We start from the raw sequence: 23355 nt of genomic DNA on the forward strand, positions 1-23355 counted from the left end.
TCATATAACTGACAATGATTCTAAAATTGCTATAAAGAACTCAAATACAATACAACATAACTTAAATAATTGAAATACAACTTAACATAACTTAGGACTACTTAGGACAAAAATTCGTTAAACATCATTTCATATAACTAACAGTGATTCTAATATCAATATAAAGAACTCAAATACAATGCAACATAACTTTAAAAAAACTGTAATACTATACAACACAACTTCAAACAATCGAAATTGGCTGAATACTTTCTTTTCACACCGAACAGATAGCACGCGTGCAAGATTCAGTGATAATAACAGGTCCCAACACAGCGTTATTACGATGCGAGAAAACCTGATGGATCGGTCTTGTAACAAATTGCCGCAAGGAACGGTTCGGGCGCTTTTGCTTCGAGCCGAAAACGATCCGCGAACCAGATAACAAGCCATAACTGTCAACCTGCTGAGCTGGACGCCTGTTGTAAAAATATTGCGCTGCATGCCAATTAGTTTGCGACAGAGTTTCTTTTTTTCCCTGCCCCTTAAAAGTTTGTTTAATTTCTTTTTTATTTATTAATATTCTTTTTATTTTTTGTCAAACTGCTAAACTGGACCCCTGTTGTAAAAATATTGCGCTGCATGCCAATTAGTTTTCCCCGGAAGGAAAAATCCTTTTTTTCCTGTCCTTAAAAGTTTGTTTCATTTCTTTTTTATTAACATTTTTTGTCAAACTGTCAAACTGCTGATCTGGACGCCTGTTGTAAAAAAATTCTGCGCCTGTCTAATCAAACAATTTGGACCACAAGGAAAATTAATTTTATTGCCTGCCCCCTAAGTCTGTTTTAATTCCATTTATTTATATTTTTTTTATTTTTTTTATTGTTCTGAAGAAACGTTATGGTTTGCTTTATAATTTTGTTCGTTTTTAACTTTTTCTAGCAAGTAATATTGTTGTTTTCTGACATCAACTTTCAAACATGTATAAATTGACATAAAAATTGATGACGTTCATTTTTTTGGCTACTTATGTAATGTCAGGGTCTGATTTTATCAAAATTATTAAGGTTTAGTCCTCGTTGAGGTTTTTAGATAATCAGTGTTTTATTTCATCGAGATTTGTTTTATCCGCTAATCCCCATAAATAAACAAAACAAGAAAACACAAGTCTGCACAAATCCAGTTTATTTTCACGTCATCAACAATCACGTAATTAAAAGTCAGAGCAAGTGACGTTGGTTTTTGCGTTGTCCATGTAGATGTTGTCACGGCAACAGGTTTGTTTATCTCTGTAGTAACATTTCCCGCCACAGCACGAAGCGAAATCAAATGGAACGTTTGGACCAATCTGCGTGAAAATAATCAGTCAAGTTTAACGCTTGATTCGCACCTTTTTGTCAATCTTTTATATTGATAAGTGGATGTAAACGGGTGAAGTTAACGGTCCAAATAGACGTGAAAAGCGACACGCTTTATTGGTTAAACGTTTTGGCAAATGCTTTTTACATGATTTTTTACTATTTTTTTCAACCTTTTATGTGACTTAAGTGTATATAAACAGGTATAACTGATGTGGCCCTTTATATCACTGATGATGGCATAAGCATTTGCCGAAACGTTTGAAATATAAAGCATGTCGCTTTTTACGTCTATTTGGGCCGTTATTTTCATCATTATAGGTTAACACAATTTTTACATTAGAGTCTTTTAAATTTACAAAATTCTAATTTGAATCAAACAAAAACAAAATCTCTTAAATCAGGTATCAAGGTTTTCAGATATCAAATTTTGAATAATTTCTTTGCGTTGTTGCGACATTTTCGGAAAGAAAAAATAACCTATACTTCAGTGGCTTTTAACCTATGGCTAATTACGCCCGTGAGGACAACAATTTGACATTTTTTCTGCTATAAAATCTGGAAAATAAAATAAATCTAAAGCAACAAATATAAAAATTAAAACCTAAAACCAACGGAGAAAAATGGAATACAAGCAGTGGTAGGATTCAGTCGGTTCGCACCGGTTCTATAGAACCTCACGGAATTTTATGAGATCAGGGAACCGGTTAGTGTTACTGGTTACTGTTGATGGACTTTTTGTAACAGAACCGGCTGAAAAATATGACTTTTGTGATAGAACCGACTGACAAAAAATGGAATCCCACCACTGGATACAAAGGTTTTAGGCATAACAACAATTTTAAATCTTAAAGGAACCATGTAGAAGCAAAGTTTGTGCACAATTTGTAGGAAACATTGTCTTACTTTTTGCAGATAGAATCGACAACAAATGTTCTTTTTCCTGTCATAGACAACTCCTGCACAACATGCTGAATCAACAAACTCCTTCGGACGTAAATAACCGTCGCAACAAAATTCTGCTGTGTCATTGTATTGTTCGATTCCGCAACATTTTGATTCCTCGCCAAACTGACGGTCGAATAAAACCGGTTCCTCCCCGTCCTGTTGATGGAAAACACAGAGATGGATAAAAATGTACAGTTAACTTTAGTTGAACCGGATTCGGTTTATCCGGATCTTCGCCTAATTCGGACAAAACTTGAGGTGCATATGATTTGTAATGTGGTAAGGCTTTAACTAATCAACATTGGTTAATCCGGATCTTTTAATTCGGACAAAACTTGAGGTACAAATGATTTGGAATGTGGTAAGGCTTAACTAATCGACATCGGATAATCCGGATAATTTTCATGGTCCAAACTGGTCCGGAATAATTGAGGTTTAATGTGGTTAGTTGCGTGAGACACGGAAAGGAACTATAGAGTGCCATCAACCGAGCAATTTGTTAAATTCTTATTTTTTTAAAACCAGATATTGTTCGATTTGCTTGAGACACCAAAGAGGGAAACTTTTCACATCTGAATCTTTATTCCTGTCCTGTTGTTAACTTAAGTTATTTGTTGGGTCATATGTTGTCTTTTATGTCTTCTATGGTTTGAACTAAAATCAGTGAAATTGCTTCAGATGGTGGTCCGCGGATGTTTGAAATTTAAAAGATCTTTAAAAACAGGGAGTGATTCAAAAGGAAGCAATTGTATGCGGTGATCTATAAACTTTGATGAATTTATAGAAACCCGTAAATTGTTCACAACTAATAGCGTTTGCTCAAGGGTTCATCGTGCCCTTGTTTCTTGCAATAAAAACAACTGATAACGAAATTACGGCATCAAAAAATGCCTTCTTCTTATTCAAACGGTTAAACAAAGCTGGCTTCACCATAAGGGTAAATAGCTCCTCACTCCGAAACTCTGCATCCACAAGCTACAAGTTTATAAGCATGAAAGGTTCAAGTGCTTAGGGTTTTTAGAAGACTTAAACCCTGTTTAGGAACACTATACACGGACTTGAAAGTGCACTGATGATGACAACAGAAATTGTTGAAACGTCTGCATGACGTATTCTCTACACACGAGTACTTTGACAGTTAAGTTTATGATTAAATTAAGTACTTACTTCTGAGCAGCAAATTTGTGTGGAATTGTCGTATACTTGGTGTCCGCAACATTTATCGTTGACATCGTCGGATTTGTTCCTGATCACACCACCGCAGCAGAGTTGGCTGTCGATATTGTAAGCATCCACGCCACAACATGCGCCACGGCTGGGAGGCGTCCCTGTTGCGGAACAGTACACGTGGCGTAACTTGATTTGGTCAAACTGCATCAGTGGTTAAATTTCTATAACATTGCGGCACAAACACACTAGGATACGTCGCTAAACACTTTGAAGGGTGAAACATTAGGAATGTAAATAAATCTAACAATTTGAAACACTGTGTGATTGGTGGTGTTTTAAAAACATTTTCATTCCTCTCTAATAGACTACATAGTAGATGCTAAACCATACAAAGATCATTTCAAAATGGGATCTTTTATCAACTTCATAGGTTATATTCCCAGAGCTTAAGTGGCTATTTACAAACCAAATTTGCCTTAGCCCTGAATTTCCCAACCGGGGAGGAATTTCTCCCAAGGTAGGAATTTTCAATCTTGATTTGAGGAATTTACTTTTTTACATGTGGTTTGTAAATAGACACTTATAAGCTGTGAGAATATAACATGTAGTCTATTAGGGAGGAATGAAAATTTGTTGAATTGTTAAGTGAGGAATTCGTCGATGTCGATAAAGGTTTGGAACCACTTCTGTAACCTATGATTAGTTGAAACAATATTTCATTTCGTCACAAGAATTAAGCTGGTTTAGTCCAAGCAATATAGATTGGAATCGAACCTGCTGGTAGAGTCGCGTTGTAACCTTCGCAGCAAAGTTGTGTTGTTCTGTCGTAAGCTTCAGTTCCACAACAGGACAAAGCACTGCTCTCGTGTGGTTTGCCGTACACTGTTGATCCGCAACATATGTGCGTCTTCGCGTCATAACCAACATCCACGCAACAAGAGGGCCAACTGTGACGTCACAAACACAATGAATTGGTAGGGTTGTTGTTGAGCAGCAATATTTTAGTTTCAGATTGAGTGCAGAAGTACTGCTTTGAGTTCAAATGGAGACGTTTTAAATTGAAATTATTGCGTATTGAATTGAAATCATGACGTATTGAGTTGAAATTGTGACGAATTGAGTTGAAATTGTGATGTATTAAGTTTGAATTGTGACAAATTGAGTAGGAAGTGTGACGTACTGAGTAAGAATCATGACGATATAAGTTGAAATTGTGACGTACTGAGTAGCAATTGTGACGAATTGAGTTGAAATTGTGACGTACTGAGTAGGAATTGTGACATTTTGCTTAAGAATTGTGACGTTTTGCTAAAGAATTGTGACGTTTTGAGTTGGAATTGTAACGTATGGAGTAAGAATTGTGACGTTTTGAATAAATATTGTGATGTTTTTAAGTGCGAGGGGTTACAATAAAGTTAGTAGAAACGACTGCATTCACCTGAATCTTCCATAAACTTTGCCGCCACAACACAGAGTTCCTCCTTCAATATCGAACCCCACACCTCCACAACAGGATGGGGTTTTAAACGGGCCGTAGGGACCTTTCTCGCAGCAAATCGTCCTGTTTTTGTTTTGGTAGGATGGAAAGTAAGGTTGGTCGTGACAGCAGGTGTTACCTGGCAACAAGCACACGTGATTAAATAGCCGATTCTGATTGGTTAAGTTACCAACCTTTCAGTTTACTCCCAATCACTCCGTCACAGCAAATCTGGGACTTTTTCGAATAAGGGGAAACCCCGCAGCAGTCTTCACCCAAAGTCCGATCGGACAAAACTCCGCTGAAAAAGTGAAAAAAATTACGCTGGGAAACTTTGTTTTGTTTTTGTCAGTTTAATTCATAAATAGGATTAGGTTAAGAGTTTAAAATACAGTAAACAATGGTTACACCGGATTCGGTTAATCCGGATCTTCGCCTAATCCGGACAAATGTTTTGATCTACCGGATTAACCGAGGTTAATTTTTTTGTTTTTTAAGAAAGCAAACTTTAATTTGTAAACAAAACACTTCCATGCAGAAACCAGCTGCCTTACTTGCAGCAAATCTGAAAACTGTACTACGTTCAGATTTAAAATTGTCCAAAAAAGTGTCATTTGTATTCTTTTTTTGCGGAAACAAACTGTCCTATTGGACTTAAGTCTTGTCGCCGTCTTTAAAAATATATTATGTATGTTTATTTGCTTTAAAACATGTATTGGGTTAGTCAAGATGCAGAAATTGCAAACAGTAAATTAAACAGTTTGTAAATTAGACAATTTATTGCAAAACAGCCGTCCTTACTTGCAGCAAATCTGGTCTCCATCTTTGAAATAAAACTGCACTACGTCACCACTGACGCAACACGCGTCACCGGGTGCTTGTGCCGACGTAGTATATACAACGTGTTGGCAGCAGAAGCTCCCGGTGTTGGGGAAGAAGGCTTCCGCTCCACAACACTCAGTTCCTTCCGTCTCCGTGCTCCATAAACTTTCTCCACAACAAATAGACTTTAGGGGGTTGTAGGGGATTACCCCGCAACACTTGTTAGCCCCCTCCTCGATCGGAACCACGTTTCCCTGGGAAACAGTCAGGTAATTATAAGTGTGTGTTTATACTCAGTGGTGGGATTCAATTTTTTTGTCAGGCGGTTCTATCTCAAAAGTCATATTTTTCAGCCGGTTCTGTTACAAAAAGTCCATTGACAGTCACCAGTTATGCTAACTGGTTTGCTGATCTCATAAAATTTTGTGAGACGGTTCTATAGAACCGGTGCGAACCGGTTGAATCCCACCACTGGAAACAGTTACGTCAACACTAAGCTTCCTACTTGGGGCATTTTGTTGTCGGAAACTAAAGTTAAATGGAAAAGTTTTGACTGTTTTTGGCATATTACTTTAGATGCCATTGCCGTCAGTAGGAAAATGGTGTTTTAACTTATTACAGGTCGTGGGTTCGAATCCCACCGCAGGCTAATTTTTCTAGCCTGTGCCTTGCCATGTGGGAATGCTTGGTGACCGGCTGATTCGGTATGGCGCCTTCGATGGTCCTGGTGTACTATGGTTATTAAAGTCTTATTGAGATGTTAGTTTTTATTTAATGGTAACGCATTTTTTTCTACCATTTTCAGTAAAACAAAACTACTCCAAGGTCACCCCTGTAATGTCCAAATGCCCAAACATACATTGACGTGGCCTTGAACTGACCTTGCAGCAGATGTTGATACTTGGGTCATAACCGACACCGTCACAACACGCCGTGACGTTCTTGTTTGGGGGGTCAACCGGTACAAGTACGTCATCGCAGCATACTTGCTCCCCTGTTGTCCCCAATCGACTGTCTCCACAACAAAAATCAACTCCGATTGTTCCCACCTGAACACGTCATAAAACTGTTTGTTACATAACATTGTGTAAAAGACATTTCATGTTACTGTGTAAATATGCGTGGTACTTTTGGTTCGCTTGGTGCCTTGTAACAGGCAGATTCTGTCTGTCGACAATGCAGTTAAAAGCAGCTAAGATGGAAATATATTAAAAATACAAATCTTGAATTAATCTACAAATAAAATTATATTCCCTTTTCTTCTTGTTGTTTTTGTTTGCCCAAAGTTTAATAGTGTTTTGATACAATAAAAACTGATTATCTGTAATTGTATTTCATGTCACAATTCTATTATTTATCTTTTTGTCAGTTTGTTTTGTTACTTTTTAGGTCCATGACGAGTAAACCGGAACAAGGCAATGATTGAAAACTGGGTTTGGCTTCTAAAATTAAATCCTGTAGGTTGCTTAGCTACATACAAGTGTTGTGGTTTCGTTACAGTGAAAACAAGATTTCCAAGCACGAAGTGACAGGATCTTAAGCACCAAGCAACGGTTTTAAAAGGTCACGGGCAAATTTAAACTTTTCTACTGACGTTTAGCGAGTGAGTCATTCAGCGAAAAGGGAAAGGTTTTTGCTCATCAAGTTTATAGATATGCCTGGCAGCAATAGTTTTTGCAAATGTTTCAAAATCAGATAAAGACGAAGTTTAAACCAAACGTGTCAATGATTCATAGATTTGAAAAAAAATAGTTTACCGTTAAACTGTGATGAGTCAACCAAGGTCAAGACAAGGACATTTATAATGTTTGGAAGAAACATATTTGCAAACCTATAAATCACAACTGCCCGAAAGAGACTGAATCAAACTTTTACGCAGTTGAATATCTAACAGTTAACTCTACAATGAGGAAATCAAATGCACTTTCGAAATATTTTTCACAAACAAAAGTAAATGTGTAAAAGCAACGAGTCAATAAATGATAAGCTGCAGGCAGTGTGCACTGTTTCAACCTATAAGATCTCATCAGTGTAGCTGGTACGGCTGATCTCTCGTCACCAGCTGCACTGATGAGACAAGTAATTTGTTTCAATATTTTGTGGGATAAAAATTCGTACAAAAGTAATGATGTAATAATAATAAAAGTAATGATGCAGGCTTTGGCAAAGCTGTGCTAGCGGTTTTAAACTTTATTTGCAGATTTGTCAGAAGTGGGATTCGAACCCACGCCTCCATTGGGAGACCACAACACTCATGTCACCATTGCAGCTTGAGTGTGTGGGACCTCAGACCATTCGGCCATTCTAAATGTCTTTAAGAGCATTTAAACGATGTAGTTGAAAGTTGACATGAAACTGGGAAGTTTCCATGAAAGTTTATGACATAACTTTCCGGGTGCAGTACGTTTGTAAAGTTTACCGACAAAGACTCACAATAAATACTTCATCTTTACAACAACCCACCTCTCCAAGGCAACAGAATTGGGTGTCGACGTCATAAGCAGTTTGTGCGCCCTCTGGTGTTTCACAACATGCCGTTTTGCTGCTGGGAGCCGAGATCACCTGTCCGTTCTTACAGGGGCAGGATTGCAGTTGTGGGTTAAAAGTCGCCGTATCACCGCAACACTGGGATTGCCAGCGGTGAGGGGTACTGAATGGAATCTGCGGGAAAAAAGCCGGGTTCAAATGACTAAGTCAAAGGTGATGACCTCAACCTTAAATGGAAGGCGACAATGTTTTTGTCCAGGACAATATGTGTTAGGCGGGTTAAAACGCATCGACTTTTTCTGTTTATTGTGAATTATTGCTACGTTCATTCTGTGCGCTGGAAACAAAATAAAATTGAATGATTGAAAAATGCAAAATAGCAATGTTTTTGTCCACCAGGACAACATGTCGAAGACGGGTTAAAAACTGTCTTTATTGATAAATGGTTGAATTCTGACGCTTTTAAATGTCAAATTTTAGGGAATAGTTTAATCATGAACATAACAGCCCAAATAGACGAAAAAGCGACATGCTGTATTGTTCAAATGTTTCGTCATATGGCCATATCATTAGTCATTAGAGGGGGTTTAGGGAGGCCTATTTTAGAATTTTCAAACGTTACAATGGTTTGTATTCACTAATGCTGAAATGCTGTAAAACCACAGCCGTTAGACAGTCAAAAATGTAAAAAAGTTTGAAGGCGACCTGTATAGGACGTTGAAACGTCGGAATGAAATTACATTTGCAAGAAGAACTCTATAAACTTGATATTATGCCTGGCAGCAATAGCTTATGTGAAAATGTTTGGTCAAAAAATTTGTGAGATTGTACAACAAAACTTTATCCGTTGCAAATTAAACAGCGCTTTATTGTTATGATTATATGGGTTTGAACCCACGACCCTCAGTCTGAAAAACCCCAAAAACCCCATCACAGTTTCTCACCCCCTTTGTGTCGCAACATTTCTCCTTCGAAGGCGTGAAGACGCTCGGCAAACCTCCGTGACCATAACAACATCCTTGGTGACCTCCGCTCCAATTAATCCTCTCAATCCCGCAACATCCGTAACTGCCCGTCATCTCGGACTTCGGATAACTCTTCCCGTAACCGGTCCACCACTCGCAGCAAATGTCGTCGCTAACAGCGTGGAATAACTTGTTAGTTCATGTGTGTTATTTCACATATTGATAACACTGAGTAATTTGTAAGTTAAATGTTTCGTCACCAGTTGCTTGGCCATTGTGAACCAGTCAACTCTGTGGTGTATGCCCAGTTGCGGCATCGAACAGAATAGTTGAGGCCTGGGTTTTTACCCTGTTATTCCCAACAAACTAGAGTGCCGTTGGATGGCTACACTAGCCAATGCGGCCGATCTCTTGTCACCAGCTGCACTGATGAGACCTTGTAGGTGGAAACAGTGTGTACTGTCTGCAGCTTACTTATTATGGGGCTTTTATAATGACTTTTAAATCCATTTGTCATTTCACAAGTTTTTACACCAAAACAAGTATTTTACGCAACGTTACACAAAAGTATTTGGACTAAAACTTTTCCAAACCTTTAACATTTTGGACGATATGATTTTCAGAAGTTTTCAGGTCATGTAATAGTGTTACGGAATTGTTTTGGCCTGAATCCTACTGTAACGGGTCATCACCAAAGCCAAAAATACCGCGCACTGGTTTAATTTTGGGCGGAAATTTTGGATTATAAAACCAACAGCGATAAAAGTAGCTATGTTAAAATGCAAGCACGTAGCGACCTTCAACCAACATCTCGAGTTACACGCGCCACCCAGAGAAAAGCCTGTTTTACATAACAGAAGGTTGCTTTTGTAAGTACCTGATTGGTAAAGCAGCGCGTTCCAGGCCAATCAGCGCAACTCGTGTAGCTCTACAGGCAAAGGGAAGGGAATGCTAACAACGTGCCACAAACCAAATAACACAAGAGAAAATAAATGCGCGTGACGGTGCCAAATCAGGAAAACAAAGTGTACTAAACACCATATTCGTGCATGACCAAAATATTTGGTCACAATAGTGTAAAAAAGACTAAAATTTTGTTACCCAAATTTGAGTTGTTTGAACACTAGTTACGGATCTGTTCATAAGTTTAATGGTGAAAATAACGGCCCAAATAAACTTAAAAAGCGACATGCTTTAAATCCATTAAAATTTTGACCCCAAAAAGCATTATTTTTTCAAAATTAACGACCATAGAAATTTTCCGACTTAAACACAATTCTTCCCTCTTACCTAGGTACATACGGGTCCCCATGTGCTTCCGACCCGCAACATTTGTAGCTGCTGTTTTTCAGCAATATTGCCCCACCTGGTGGAAAATATAAACACGATTTGACAAAGTTATTCACTGAAAAAGAGTTTCTTAATCTTGGCTGCAATGTTTAGCTTTAAAACTTACGAACAGGATTTTCGTTGAGCAGTTTTCATGCACAAGATTTTGTGTATTGTCGAAAAACTTCTTATTGGAAAGTATTATATGCAAAAGTGGTAAAAAATCCAAAATTTAAAGATTTCGTGTCGTTTTAAAATTAATACATTAGGTTTGGTTCACTACATACGGATCTGTTAAATTTAATGGTGAAAATAAAGGCCCAAATGATGATGGCATGAGCATTTGCCGAAACGTTTGACCAATGAAGCATGTCGCTTTTTACGTCCATTTGGTCCGTTGTATTCGTCATTAAACATCAGATTTAACAAGTTTTTCAGTATTTGAGCATTTTTAGCCGATGCAAGATTTCTTGATAAAAAGTTGCTTACGTCACAAACGTTATACGTCATAGTGCCTATTGTGCAACTTACCGCAACAGAAAGAAACACAAGAATCGTAGGTTATCCGAGATTCGGTTCCGTTTTCATCGTAAGTGATGCATTCGGATAATTCCGGTTCGTAAGCGATTCCAGGTAATATTACAACTGCAAAAACTTTTAATTGTCACCATAGAAATCACATCATACAAACATAAAAATCATATTACCCGGTTCTGGGAGCAAGACTTGCGCAAAAGCGGATGAGAGAAAGCAAGATGCCACCAACAGAGTGATCATCTTATCTAACTACCAATGTTGCTATAGTTACAGCAATAACTGACAAAGAAAAGAAACTGACGAGGTGGTGAAATGGTGCAGAATATGTTTGGACTTTTATTTTTACAAAATTTGACTGTTCTAATTCAATTTTTCTCTCACTTTCTGCCTAAACGTAAATTCTGGACGAAAAAACAGCAACAAATTATCTCAAAAATAACTGACAAAGAAAAAAAACTAATGAGGTGGTAAAACTTTTGTATTTACAAAATTTAACTGTTCTGATTTAACTTTGCTCTTACTTTCTGCCTAAACTTGACCTTCAGATACAAAAACAAGAACAAATCGTCTCAAAACACGAATTTTCGAATTATCGAACATCTCGATTGTTGAATCGCGTTGACGTCACCATCACGATCAGCTGCAATGCTGGTAAAAGTTGTGGAACTCGCGATTCTTATTTTTCGCGAAAAACGCCCGAAGCTTTCACGCCGAGATCTCGAACAAACATCACGTGACTCATAATCAGCCTCGAGGCCCGTCACTGTGACGTCATAACAACAAACAAGCGATTTCGCGGCAGACGTCGAATCAGGTCTGGGCAAAACTTTTAAAGGTCAAACATGGATAAATTTTAAGTTAAATTTCACCTAATTTCTTTGGAAAATTCACCCAGTCGCAAATCTTCTGTTAAAATGTATTAAAACCTTATTGCATGAAAATTTGAGCACATCTACAAATTAAACTGAACAGAAATATTTTTTCGTCCAAATTGCTTTTTATTTTTTTTATTTTTTTTTATTTTCATCCGGTAGGTGTCAGTGTTAAGCAGTTCGTGTCGATCTGTCGAAAAGCAGAACTCCATGATGAAATCGCGCTTTGTACTCAAATCGTGTAAAACAGGGTTTAATAATTACGAAAGACTGTAAAACTTATCACAGAAATATAAATAAACCAGAAAATAAGAATAGTTTGTTTGAAAAAGAGTATTGAAAAGCAAGAAATGCATTAGAAAGTCAGAATAGGTTTTCCAAGAGACATTAAACGAATTTGATTAAATAGCAGAAGTTTACGCTGAACCATAAAGTTTTTGTTCGGCCGGAAAAAAGTTTGTATTGTTTTGGCATTTAAGCCCAGCTGACTTCCATAAATAATTAAAAAGGCTTGCGACGCTTCTGCATTGTTACGCAACAAGTGGCAGCGTTCGAGAGACTTAATTTAGCTTCTCATCAGTTGCTTCAGCTCTAGCATTTAACAAATTGTGACGAAATAAAGAGGCGCCACAAACCGAACGATTCTTTGTTACATCACAAAGTGCTAGGCGCCTAAATAAACGATACTACCGAACTATGGCGCTTGCGCTATTGTGACGAACAATAGAATCGCTTATGATGTCATAGAATAAGCGCAGGCAACATATTATAATTTAGTTTTTGAAGCTATTGATAAAGTTTCATGATGTAGTTATGCTGGATTATATTGGGTGTCCCTTGTGAACTGATGTTATTTTTGACATTTCAGCTAATAGATAGTTTACTGGCAGCTAAGTTTCAGGTTAAAAAGTTTTCTACTACGCAGACTTCGATCAAGAATGTTCAGTTAGAGTAAAAATAAAAAACAGTTAGAGTAAAAAACAAAGTTGATTAGGGCAGTGAGCGAGAATTATTGAACTAACCCAGCAAGATCCGCAAAGTAACAACATCGTGCTATTGACATAAGGACCCAAGGCATCACCTACGAAAGTGTATGACATTAATTTAGCTTTAGGCGGATGGAAACAGCACCCAACAAGACGCACAAAACAGGATATATACAGTGGTGGGATTCAGCCGGTTCGCACCGGTACTGTAAAACTGTCTCACGAAGTTTTATGAGATCAGCGAACCGGTTACCATTACTGGTTAATGTCAATGAACTTTTTGTAACAGAACCGGCAGAAAAATATGACTTTTGTGCTAGAACCGGCTGACAAAAAGATTGAATCCCACCACTGAATATATTTACATCTCCCAGTTCGTGTAGGATTTATAAATGTATACGGCCCTTTACACACTGCCGGGACGCTTTTAATAGAATTGTCAAATAGATGTCGGTCAATTTTAAGCTAATCACGCGGCGATACCAAATGTTTATCCTGCGCATTGTGACGACACAAGCTAATAGACAGACATATAAATCCCCAGAGATGTATCCTGATGCTTATTTATCCCCTTGGGTAAAACCATGTCCCTCTGGAACTTGTCAAATGTGAATTAACTGGATCTGCTGTTATACGCGTTTGTGAAATTAATGTTCAAAGACCGGGTGACGTTTCAAATTAATTTCATGGTTAAATTTGAACCATGAGTTTATTTTATATCCAAATAAAAATCTTAAATACCTTAATTACGGATAAAGAAAATCTTTTTCATGTGGTATATTTTGGGGAAAAAACATGTCTTGTAGGTCAGTGTCCTAACGTTAACTTTAAATCGTTAAGATGAACATTAATGTAATGCTGGGACCAGTCGTGTCCAGACCTGTGGTCACTGCACACTTATATATTAATTAAAGTGCGCCAGGCATATTGAAGGCGTGATACCGAATCAACCAGGCCAGCCAATATCTTTAAATTGCGATTTTTTTACTGTTTGGTTATAAACACAATCAAAAATGTCATTTAAAATGTTTTTAGATGTTTTTTATGAATATTAGGAAATGTTTGAAAACCAAACAAGAGTTGCATCGCTGGAAGTTACGACAATAAACCCAACACGTAAGTTTGAGTTCTACAACTTTTCAATGGTTCAGACTCGAATGAATCTCAGCCTATGATGGTTTGTTTGCAAATTTCGTTGAAAATTCCACAAACAACGCAACTCAAAATGCCAAAAACGTTGGAAATACTTTAATGAATAAAAGTCAGCATTTGTTTGTCTAAAAAAAATTAAAAAAATCTGATTGGTTGATATGCATATGTTGATCATTTCACACACAACGCAACTCAAAATGTGATCAAATGTAATACCGTTGCTCAAAAAGCTATGAGCGGTTTATTGTTGAATTATATCAGTGAGTCAACCAATGCTTTACAAACATGTTTGAAAGCTGTACAACTCCTATTAATATTGGTGTGATCCCTTCCATGTGTATGAAATGCAACTGCAGCTAAAATTTGGTACTAAATTGCAATAGTTTAATGTTAGAATTAATCATTGAGTCAGCCAATGCTTTACAAACATATTTAAAAGCTGTACAACTCCTATTAATATTGGTGTGAACCCTTCCATGTGTATGAAATGCAACTGCAGCTAAAAATTGGTACTAAATTGCAGCACAGCTGTGGTTGGACCACTACGGGCACTGGGTGAGAGTCATTAAGCCTTTAAGACAGTTTGTTGCCCGGTTTGAGAGCGAGCAACGCGATAACTGGGAGACTTTGGCATTAATATTTTAACAACGGGGCAATCACATTCCCCTCGTTGTTGCGCTGGAAAATTATTGGAAGTAGAAACATAATTCGTAACGATTTCAAAAACTGACCTGCGTAAATATTTCATGACCGGAAACATTTAAATTCAACGCTGTTAAGTCATTTAGCTGTTCTGGTGGACCGATTGATGACAAACGAAGTGGTTAGAAACTGTGGATATTCACACGTATTGAATGGAGCTCGGCCCTCGCTTAATGTGTATTTACGCGAAATAGAGTGAAGTTAATGAAAAATAGATATCAGAAAATTCAGGCAACCAAGCAATCCAAAATGTTTCTTAAAACCGTTGCCATTCTAAACTAAAAACAAGAAACAACTATTGGTTTAAAACCATCACTTTTTGACTTACCAATAAAATATTTATTCTTAAATATTTTGCTCAGGTCGCTGTATTGGGTGAAATATTTCAGAAAAGATAAAACATTGTTTCTGTTTTAGCGGATGAGAGAAGCGCTTTTACTCCGGCACTGATGGTTACTCTGATCCTTCTGGCGATAATTTTTCTCGCCGCTTTTATCCTAAGGCTCTGGTAAGTTCAACGCAGGGTGGCAGTAGTGAGTATATTCTTGCGTCGAAAAGTTGCTTGTATTAAGACCCTGTGAATTATGAAAGTGTCCAATAAATTTGATGAAATGTAAATAAATCTCAACAAAAATAGCAAATAGCCTTACACTATTTTCAAGTTACTTTTTTGATTTTTTATCTTCTTCTGAAGTTTTTTTTTTAATGTTTAATTAAACTTTTTATCTGAATAATCTTTATTTTGGAGGTTAAGTTTATTACTTTCATTTAGTTTGGTGTTAGTTATTGGTTCTATTGCTCGAATTGGTATTGGTATATTTCTTTACACTCAAAATCAGGCAACTAACTTTTTTTTGACAAATAATTTTAGGAACCATAAACTTTCCTTTTTGTTCAACCGAAATATGAACAAAACCGGTGTTATAATAACGACTGGGTAGCTGACATTACCCTGATAAAGACACCTTGGATTTGTTTATAATTGCCGGTTGAACGGAAAGGATAGCTTAGGAAAATGCCTGGCAACAACAGTATATCCAATTGCAGGAATCGCTGGAGGAAATACAGATCAACATTTTTCGTTCCGAGGGAAAGCCGAAGTTATCTTTACGACTGGTATTGAAATCTCAACACTTAAGTTCGCGAAACGTGTGTTGGAAAGAAACTGTCCAACAAACCATCGCACCAAATCCCACCGCAAAACACTGAACATTATGCAGATGGTGGCTGTGGCGACTAAAGACAGCTAAAAATTACCACGAAGTGCTCCAAGCTTGAAAGTATAAGCTGACATTGGATTGGTAGAAGAAACATTTATAAGCCCAAAGTGTTGAAAAATTATCAAGTTTATAGAGCTCTCCCGGCAAATGTATTTTTCACGATGAAGACGACCTGTATAGGACGTCGAACCGTCGGAATAAAAATACAATTGCCAGAAGAGCTATATAAGTTGATATTGTGCCTTGCAGCAATAGCTTATATATGTGTTGGAAAAATACTTTACAGTATATCATGAGACAACCCAATATATTTGTCATAAAATTCAAACAACTGAGGTTAAAAAATTCACAGCTGGAATAATTGCTTTAGTGATAAAGTGAATTTTTTACTGATGTTTTTGTGCCTTTTCTCGCCCAAAAAAATTTGATTCATCGCCGCGATCAGCCTCGGACAGCTCGCGCGTTTACAACAAGTGTTTCGGCTTACTCTCTGTGACGTCATAATCGAGAGAACGCGAGAAGCCCGAAGGCATTGTTGCTTTGTCACAAGCAATTCGATAACAGCAAAAAATTGACAGCAGCTTGCAATAACAGTGAGAAGTAGATAATATTAATCAGTATTGTAATTTTGACCGATTTTTACTTTATTAAGATTTGTATTAATGATTATTTAATGAGATATTGTAATGCGACATTTTGAAAGTTGTCAAACCGGTTTTTAATTGTCAATCTTGCGGTGGTGGGAGACGTGTGTTGCTTGTTATGAGTTTAGCTACAGTAACATTCGGGTATTTGTGATTACATTAATTTGTGGTTCACGTTTAAACAAAACTCTTGAGATAAACAGTAAATGGAAAAGTTTCAAGAAATTTTACCAAGTTTGTTGAGTTTGTACAATAAACTACGACAGATTCAAAGGTATTTAAGTTAGTGGTAGAGCAATAGATTACAGTGGAGTGGAATAGAGTTTATATACATTTTCTTTACACATCTACTTATTGGTATGTTGCTTGTAACGTTTTTAACGGTTCGTAAGTTGGTACAAAAATACCTGAGGATTCTATAGAATTTTAAGTAAGTTCTGATAAGTAATATAATTTCAAAAAATGTCTCACAAACGCAATGCATCAGCTAGTTCAATATAAGTTACAAGTATTTTTTTCACAATCATTTTATGTTTGTTCCAGTCCGTTTAAGGTCGATATTCAAACCAAAACAATGGACATTCGACATTGTTTAAAACTGATTTGCATCACACTATTACTTTGTGACATAATTGTGACGTCATCGTTTGCTCAACGAAACGCGAAAAAGACGAAGAAAAGTGAGTTTAAATAGCTTCACATAAAATTGCTTTTAATTTCTTTATGTATTTTCGTTTCTCATGTTTGCTGCTTTCACATTGGAGTTTCACATTGAATCCAAAAGTCAAAAAGGTTAAAGAATTTGAAACAAAAAAGCAGAATCAACCTAATTTCTTTAAACTAACACTGTAACATTATGCTCAATAACAAAAAATCCTAAACCAACAAATCTTCTACAAGTTCAGCAAGACATTAAAGCTGTAACTATTCACTTAATAACAAAAAGTTCTAAGCCAACAAGTCTGTTTCAAATTATAGAAAAATTATCAAGAATACAGCTTAAAGCACAATCTATTTTGTGTTTGGATAATAAAAAAGGATTGAAATCAACTCCAGTAACATGCACAAGGTCTGTTGGGATTAAAAGCTGGGACTTAAATGGTCGAAACGTATTTCAGAACTGCATTTGTTATAATCAGGGTTGCCATATCGTCCTTGTTTCTAAGATTTGTCCATATTTTGACTTATTTTTAACGATTACAAGTCAAATCCCTGCTAAAAGTAAACCTAGGTCTGAGCTGTCATGAGATGCACAAAGTATTTTCTATGAACAAGGATTAGCTGGAACAGATTGTTTCTGGCGAAAAATATGGCATTGGATATGTCATGGCTCGTATAAATGCAAAGATTTGCTCAAAAACATCATGTTTCGTTGGTGAGAAAACTCTTTTTCGGTTGTCCGTTTCGGGGTCCATGTTGATGGCAACCCTGGTTAAAATGTTGGACAATACCCATGTTTAAATTGGTCCACAAAAATCTAAACTGACAAGCTAAAGCAAACTTGTTCATCTTCAACACGAAAAGTTTACAAGAGTTTGAACCCTGGGCTGTTTTATTACCAGCCTTTGTTTGTTTGAAAAATGACTGACTAGTTTTATCAATCCACACACAATTCAAAATCACATGCGCCAGTTATACATACGACTGTAACTAGGTTTAAAAGCTATACAACACATATTCATATGGGTATGATTCCTTTCTTTGTATGAAATGCAAATCATATTTGCTGTTTTATTTCCAGCAGGTGGCACTGTCGATGGCAAGTGGCGACCAATAAACAGGAAACCCCCAGCAAGAAAACCCGGCATTAAAGCGGCCACCCCTGCTACTAGGGTGAGGGAATATATTTCACCTGTGCTGAGGAGATACAAGGGGGAAGCACCTCTACAAGAACCCTCATGTGAGTAGGTTTGAAGTGTTGGAATCGCAGAGTTGCAAATAAGTCGAGTCGTAAGAGTTACAAGCGATTTCGAGTAGTCGAGTAGCAAAACGAGTTTGCAGAGTGACTTACAAGATCGCTCTAATAGCGTTATGTTTTCAACCAGCAGTAAAAAACACAGGGGATAATTGGTAAACCAGATTTGTGTCATAACTTGGCTGGTGCTTTGAACAAGCTGTTGCTGCCAGGTATAATGTACAAACAAAAAGCTCTTCTAGGCGTTTTTAACACATCGTTATATTGTAATCAGTTGTATAGAGTTTGTTGTTTGTTTCAGGGATCCACTGCATCAACAACATCGAGGTTTCTGGTAATTGGGCGACGATCCGTAACACTGGATATGAGGACGGAATATTCGGTCAACTTCAATGCACGTGGATGTAAGTAGTTGTGACGTAATATATAAATAAGTGTGATCTCATAAACCATTGGGACATAACAGGCATAAAGGTTGTTGGATATCTTAGATTTTTGCAGGTTGGTTTTTAAGGAATCGGTTTAATGCACTGGCAAATCCAATCTCTTAGGGCAGGGATGGCGAACCACTGACCCGCGGGTCACAAAGTGACCCACCACGTGAATTCCAGTGACCCACTTGTAGTTTCAAAAATTTATACTGATTACTATAGGTAGGGTTACACGATTTCCAAGATTAAAAACCAACGCAACAGTTAACTATAAGTCCTTTGCCAGATTGCGTATTGTCTCAAAATATAGATTGTTGAGTCAATTGTGAGGCAACAGATATGTTTATTTAAACGTACAACTTGAAACGATTTGTTGTACCTTTGTTAACGCTGTTCTGTTCCACATATTCATGCGAATCTTTGTTTTCACACATGAATTTCATAAAATCAAGTGCAAGGAACCGTCTCAGCTCAGATACGACTGCTGCGACTTGCAGAAAAGATGCAGCAACAAGCATCTTAGCATTGACATATAATAAAATATGTGACCCACTTTGTTTTCTTTCCGAATTTTTATGTCTTGTTTGACCCATTCAACTAAAAAGGTTCGCCATCCCTGTCTTAGGGTAAAAGATCCAACGTTTAGAAACAGAGGACTTCAACCTAGGTCAAATTCTGTGGTGATTAAAAAACCGACTTCTTAGTTAGTTACAGTTGTCAACGTTTAGTAATAGAGGACTTAAAATCTCTCTATGTTTAGAAATCTTCAATCTGAAAATTTTATTTTAAATCCTGCTAAATTGATTCTGGAATTATTCCCTGTTCTATTACCATTGTTGCAACGATTTCCACCTTTCATTTTACCTGAAAATAAACTTGTTTCCCAATTTGTGTTACAAAAATCTGATTTGTTAAGATTTTATGGCGTTCCCGGAATGCGTCTCCGCGTCTCCTTTGAAACAATGGATCTACAGCCAGCAGAGAATGGCAATTGTGCGTCACAATTCGTTGACGTCATCGACCTGGAAGTGCAGAAATCCCAGGCTAGATTTTGCGGAAGTAAAATTCCCGGCGATTACGTCACACTTGGTATGCGCATCATCAGTATGACGTCACAGTCGATGGTATTGTTCATGTTCTACGTTTATTTACAGGATCGGAGCTGCGTGTCGATATTCAGGCTGATATTTCTCCGCTTAATCACAAGGGATTCATGGCTTCGGTGAGAGTCGAACCGTCAACCGTTCAACCTGGGATGAGAGGTAAGTTGCATGGCCTTGTTGTGAGATGAATTTGGAGTTATGATGTTCAATTTTCAGGATAATATCACGTGAACGAGCAGTTGAATTTTCATGATAATATCACGTGAACGAGCAGTTGAATTTTCATGATAATATCACGTGAACTTGCCATATAATATCACGTGATCGTGTCGTTGAATTTTCATGATAATATCACGTGCTCGTGTAGTTGAATTTCATGAAATGAGATGCTCTTGACAAGAGCGATAATTTGATCATCTGCACAATGAACTTTCATTTATCTATCCATCTCATATTTAGATCGAAGTTTAAGAGCACAGGGACTAGTGACAAAGGCACCTACTTTGCCGCCGAGGACAAGGTAAGAGCTTATGGGTTCGAACCTCCACACAGGTGGGAACTTGTATGCACAACATCAACAAGATAAAAGGCCCGGTTCAAAATATGTCATTGCATTATCTAGGAAGCGATAAAAATAACACTCGAATGATTTGGAGATAGTTGTGTCTTTAAAATTAAACTGAAAACATTTCCACTCAAACAGCCTAATATACTTTGCTTAGGGCCATATTTTTGTTTTTGAAACACTTTAGTTACTATTTGTACAGAATTGTGTATCGACGCCGAACTACAACATCAAAGCCGAACACGAGGAGAATTAAGAACGTGGTTCCAACCTACAACCAACAAAGACCCGTTGGCGAAAACCTGTATGGTCAAAATCACCAACCAACGCGTATTAAAGAAGGTGGCTAAAAATGACGAAAATAAAACTAATTCAAATGATTCATAGTACGCCAGGCCCATTGCAGGCGTCATACCGAATCAGCCAGTCTCCCAAGTATTCCCATGAGGCAAGAAGTATGTTAGTAAAATTTAACCTGCGGTAGGATTCTAACCCACGACAGGACTAATTAAAATAAAGTTGAAAATTTGTTGAAAATATATACATTTAGAATCAAATTGCAAAATACAAATTATGTATGGCGACAATACAATTGAAATAGTTTAATTTTATCCCAATCAGGTTTTTGTGCTAGAACATCAGGGGTGCACAACCTTTTCGCTACGACGGCCGCATCACAGATCCTTATTTTACCAACGGCCGCCAATTACCTGCTTGTTTTTGTTTCAAAATCACTAATGTAAAGAAATAGGTTTTATACCATAAAGATACTATCTAGTGACGCCTAGAAAGACGCTCCCAAGGTCGAATCCCCATCATTTTTTTTCTTCCTGTATATGATACAAGCAGCAAACAGTTTTTAATTTGGTTTGTTATTGGCTTGTTACAGAGGAGCAGCCCTCCAGTGGACAACTTCCCATGTATGTCTACATATTAATCGCGATGGGATGCATTTTCATCCTAATGCTCGGAACAGCATACGTATTTCGAAGGTAAATATGATATGCTGTCTATTTATCAGTTGCTGCAAACTGCTGACAAATTGAAATTAATCACAAAATCGCAAGTTTTACAAAACTTTCATTAACAAATAAACTGAGTGTGAATTCCCACAATCCTTTGCGACAGGTCGCTGATCAAACGAGTGAAAGAAATCCGAGGAACAAAGGAAACATTCGAGAATGAGAAGAAACAACCGCGTCACGACCACGATGACGATTATTACCATGGCAACCAACAGCGGTTTGCGATTCCACAGGAAATGACGTCATACCACAGCTCTTTCGACGGAAGGAGACGAAGAAGCGTCATATTCGAAGGTTTGTGACGTAATAATTAGATGAACATTGAAAACATTACGACTTCACAGTAAGATGACATCACAACTTTTGTCACAACAGACGAATATCTGGCCGCAGTGGAGCGTGAACAGCAGGCACGTGACATGAATATGATGTCTATGAACCCGGGTTTGCGAAGGTCGCAAAGTTTAACGAATATTTACGAGAAAAACCCGACTTTGCAAGGTTTCCAAGGTTGGAACTATCCTTACAGGTAACACTAAATATATAACGTTTATGACGTCACAGTTATCATTATTATTACTGTTTATGACGTCACAGTGAGCCTGTTTATGACGACGATCGGCAGTCTGTGCGTTCGGTTGACTCGGTTCGTTCATCGATGCGACATCCTGACCACGAACATTACAAAAAGATGAAACTGATCGAGCGTAGCAACTCACTGAAGCGGAACGATGACGACGAAATGACCCCGTATAACCCCGGTCACGTGCAACATCAGCCTCCACCTAACAATGCTGGGTATTATGACGACACAATCGACCTGCATCGTCAACAGGGTGCGATTATGATGCAACAGTTGGCGAATGGTGGAATGTCGCGAAGTATGAACGATATATCGAAGTTGGACGACGATAATTTGCATAAAACGCGCGCGATGTTAATGGCTGAAATTCCTGTCGAAGGAAATTTGCTGAAAAGACAAATGAGCAGACGTCAGAGTTTCCATATGTGATGTCATAAATGTATTTTGTGACGTAACAAGTTGTTGAAGTGTGAGATAGCATGCTACTTCTGCAAAGGTTTTGCGTTGTAGCTCTTGTATGATTGAAGTTTCATCATTCGCTGTTGGAAATGTTTCCTTTATATATCGTGTGTTTTGTTTGCAATAACTTGATAGCCCGTAACAAAACTGAATTGTAAAAAAAATGTTGCATTTGTCTTTGGGGGGGAAATTAAGGATTAACAAAAATTTGTAAAAAATTTCAAGCCAGAATAAAACGAAATTCCCCCAAAAAACATACGTAAAGTGATGAAAGGGGGCTAATCAATCGTTATTTTGAATCTGTAAACATTGAAATAAATAAATAAGAACTTCCTACTCAAACAAAGCAACTAAATAACGGAGGTTTATGACACAAGAAACCCTACAGTGTGACGTCACAGTGAGATAAGGAGAACACGTTGATTGTTCCCTGAGGCATTTTAAGCTTGCCAGACTTGTTTTTAGGCGATTCCGAGGAAGTAATTGTCGCCGTCACAATGCGGCTCTGTTGCATCACAATGCTGATTCTCTATTATGGAGTTATGTTATTCATGTGGTGATTATGTTGGGTTGTTTAATGAGGAGGTGGAAGTGATGGTGATGTGGATTAGTGTAAGGACACATGG

The 23355-nt window shown here is 37.5% G+C and overlaps 2 protein-coding genes and 1 long non-coding RNA gene across 5 annotated transcripts; 2 read left to right on the forward strand and 1 right to left on the reverse strand.

Annotated features, from left to right (window-relative positions):
• Positions 1–1147: 1147 nt before the first annotated feature.
• Positions 1148–11493, reverse strand: LOC145225152 (uncharacterized). 2 transcript variants are annotated; one of them, XM_080091811.1, is made up of 13 exons: positions 11243–11493; positions 11067–11180; positions 10497–10572; positions 9186–9378; positions 8218–8415; positions 6636–6803; positions 5734–6008; positions 5127–5233; positions 4894–5071; positions 4230–4402; positions 3453–3613; positions 2244–2441; positions 1148–1327 (listed from the first exon to the last, which is right to left on the reverse strand). In XM_080091811.1, exons 1-13 carry the CDS (start codon positions 11310–11312, stop codon positions 1193–1195), a joined length of 2046 nt encoding a protein of 681 aa, XP_079947937.1. In that variant the 5' UTR covers positions 11313–11493; the 3' UTR covers positions 1148–1192. The 2 variants fall into 2 exon arrangements, with proteins under 2 accessions (XP_079947937.1, XP_079947936.1); XM_080091810.1 differs by having other exon boundaries at positions 11067–11189.
• A 2480-nt stretch (positions 11494–13973) lies between these two features.
• Positions 13974–17095, forward strand: LOC145223792 (uncharacterized). The gene is made up of 3 exons (XR_013859502.1): positions 13974–14046; positions 15202–15292; positions 15832–17095. It is a non-coding gene; the product is annotated as an uncharacterized LOC145223792 (long non-coding RNA).
• A 69-nt stretch (positions 17096–17164) lies between these two features.
• LOC145223790 (uncharacterized) lies at positions 17165–23022 on the forward strand. 2 transcript variants are annotated; one of them, XM_080090179.1, is made up of 11 exons: positions 17165–17328; positions 18393–18548; positions 18865–18967; positions 19911–20083; positions 20149–20256; positions 20557–20617; positions 20865–21004; positions 21552–21654; positions 21791–21981; positions 22063–22216; positions 22285–23022. In XM_080090179.1, exons 1-11 carry the CDS (start codon positions 17223–17225, stop codon positions 22697–22699), a joined length of 1710 nt encoding a protein of 569 aa, XP_079946305.1. In that variant the 5' UTR covers positions 17165–17222; the 3' UTR covers positions 22700–23022. The 2 variants fall into 2 exon arrangements, with proteins under 2 accessions (XP_079946305.1, XP_079946304.1); XM_080090178.1 differs by having other exon boundaries at positions 18390–18548; positions 22285–23021.
• Positions 23023–23355: the final 333 nt, after the last annotated feature.

Source organism: Phallusia mammillata, chromosome 4, assembly GCF_965637545.1.
Source record: "Phallusia mammillata chromosome 4, kaPhaMamm4.hap1.1, whole genome shotgun sequence".
Classification (NCBI taxonomy): Eukaryota; Metazoa; Chordata; class Ascidiacea; order Phlebobranchia; family Ascidiidae; genus Phallusia; species Phallusia mammillata.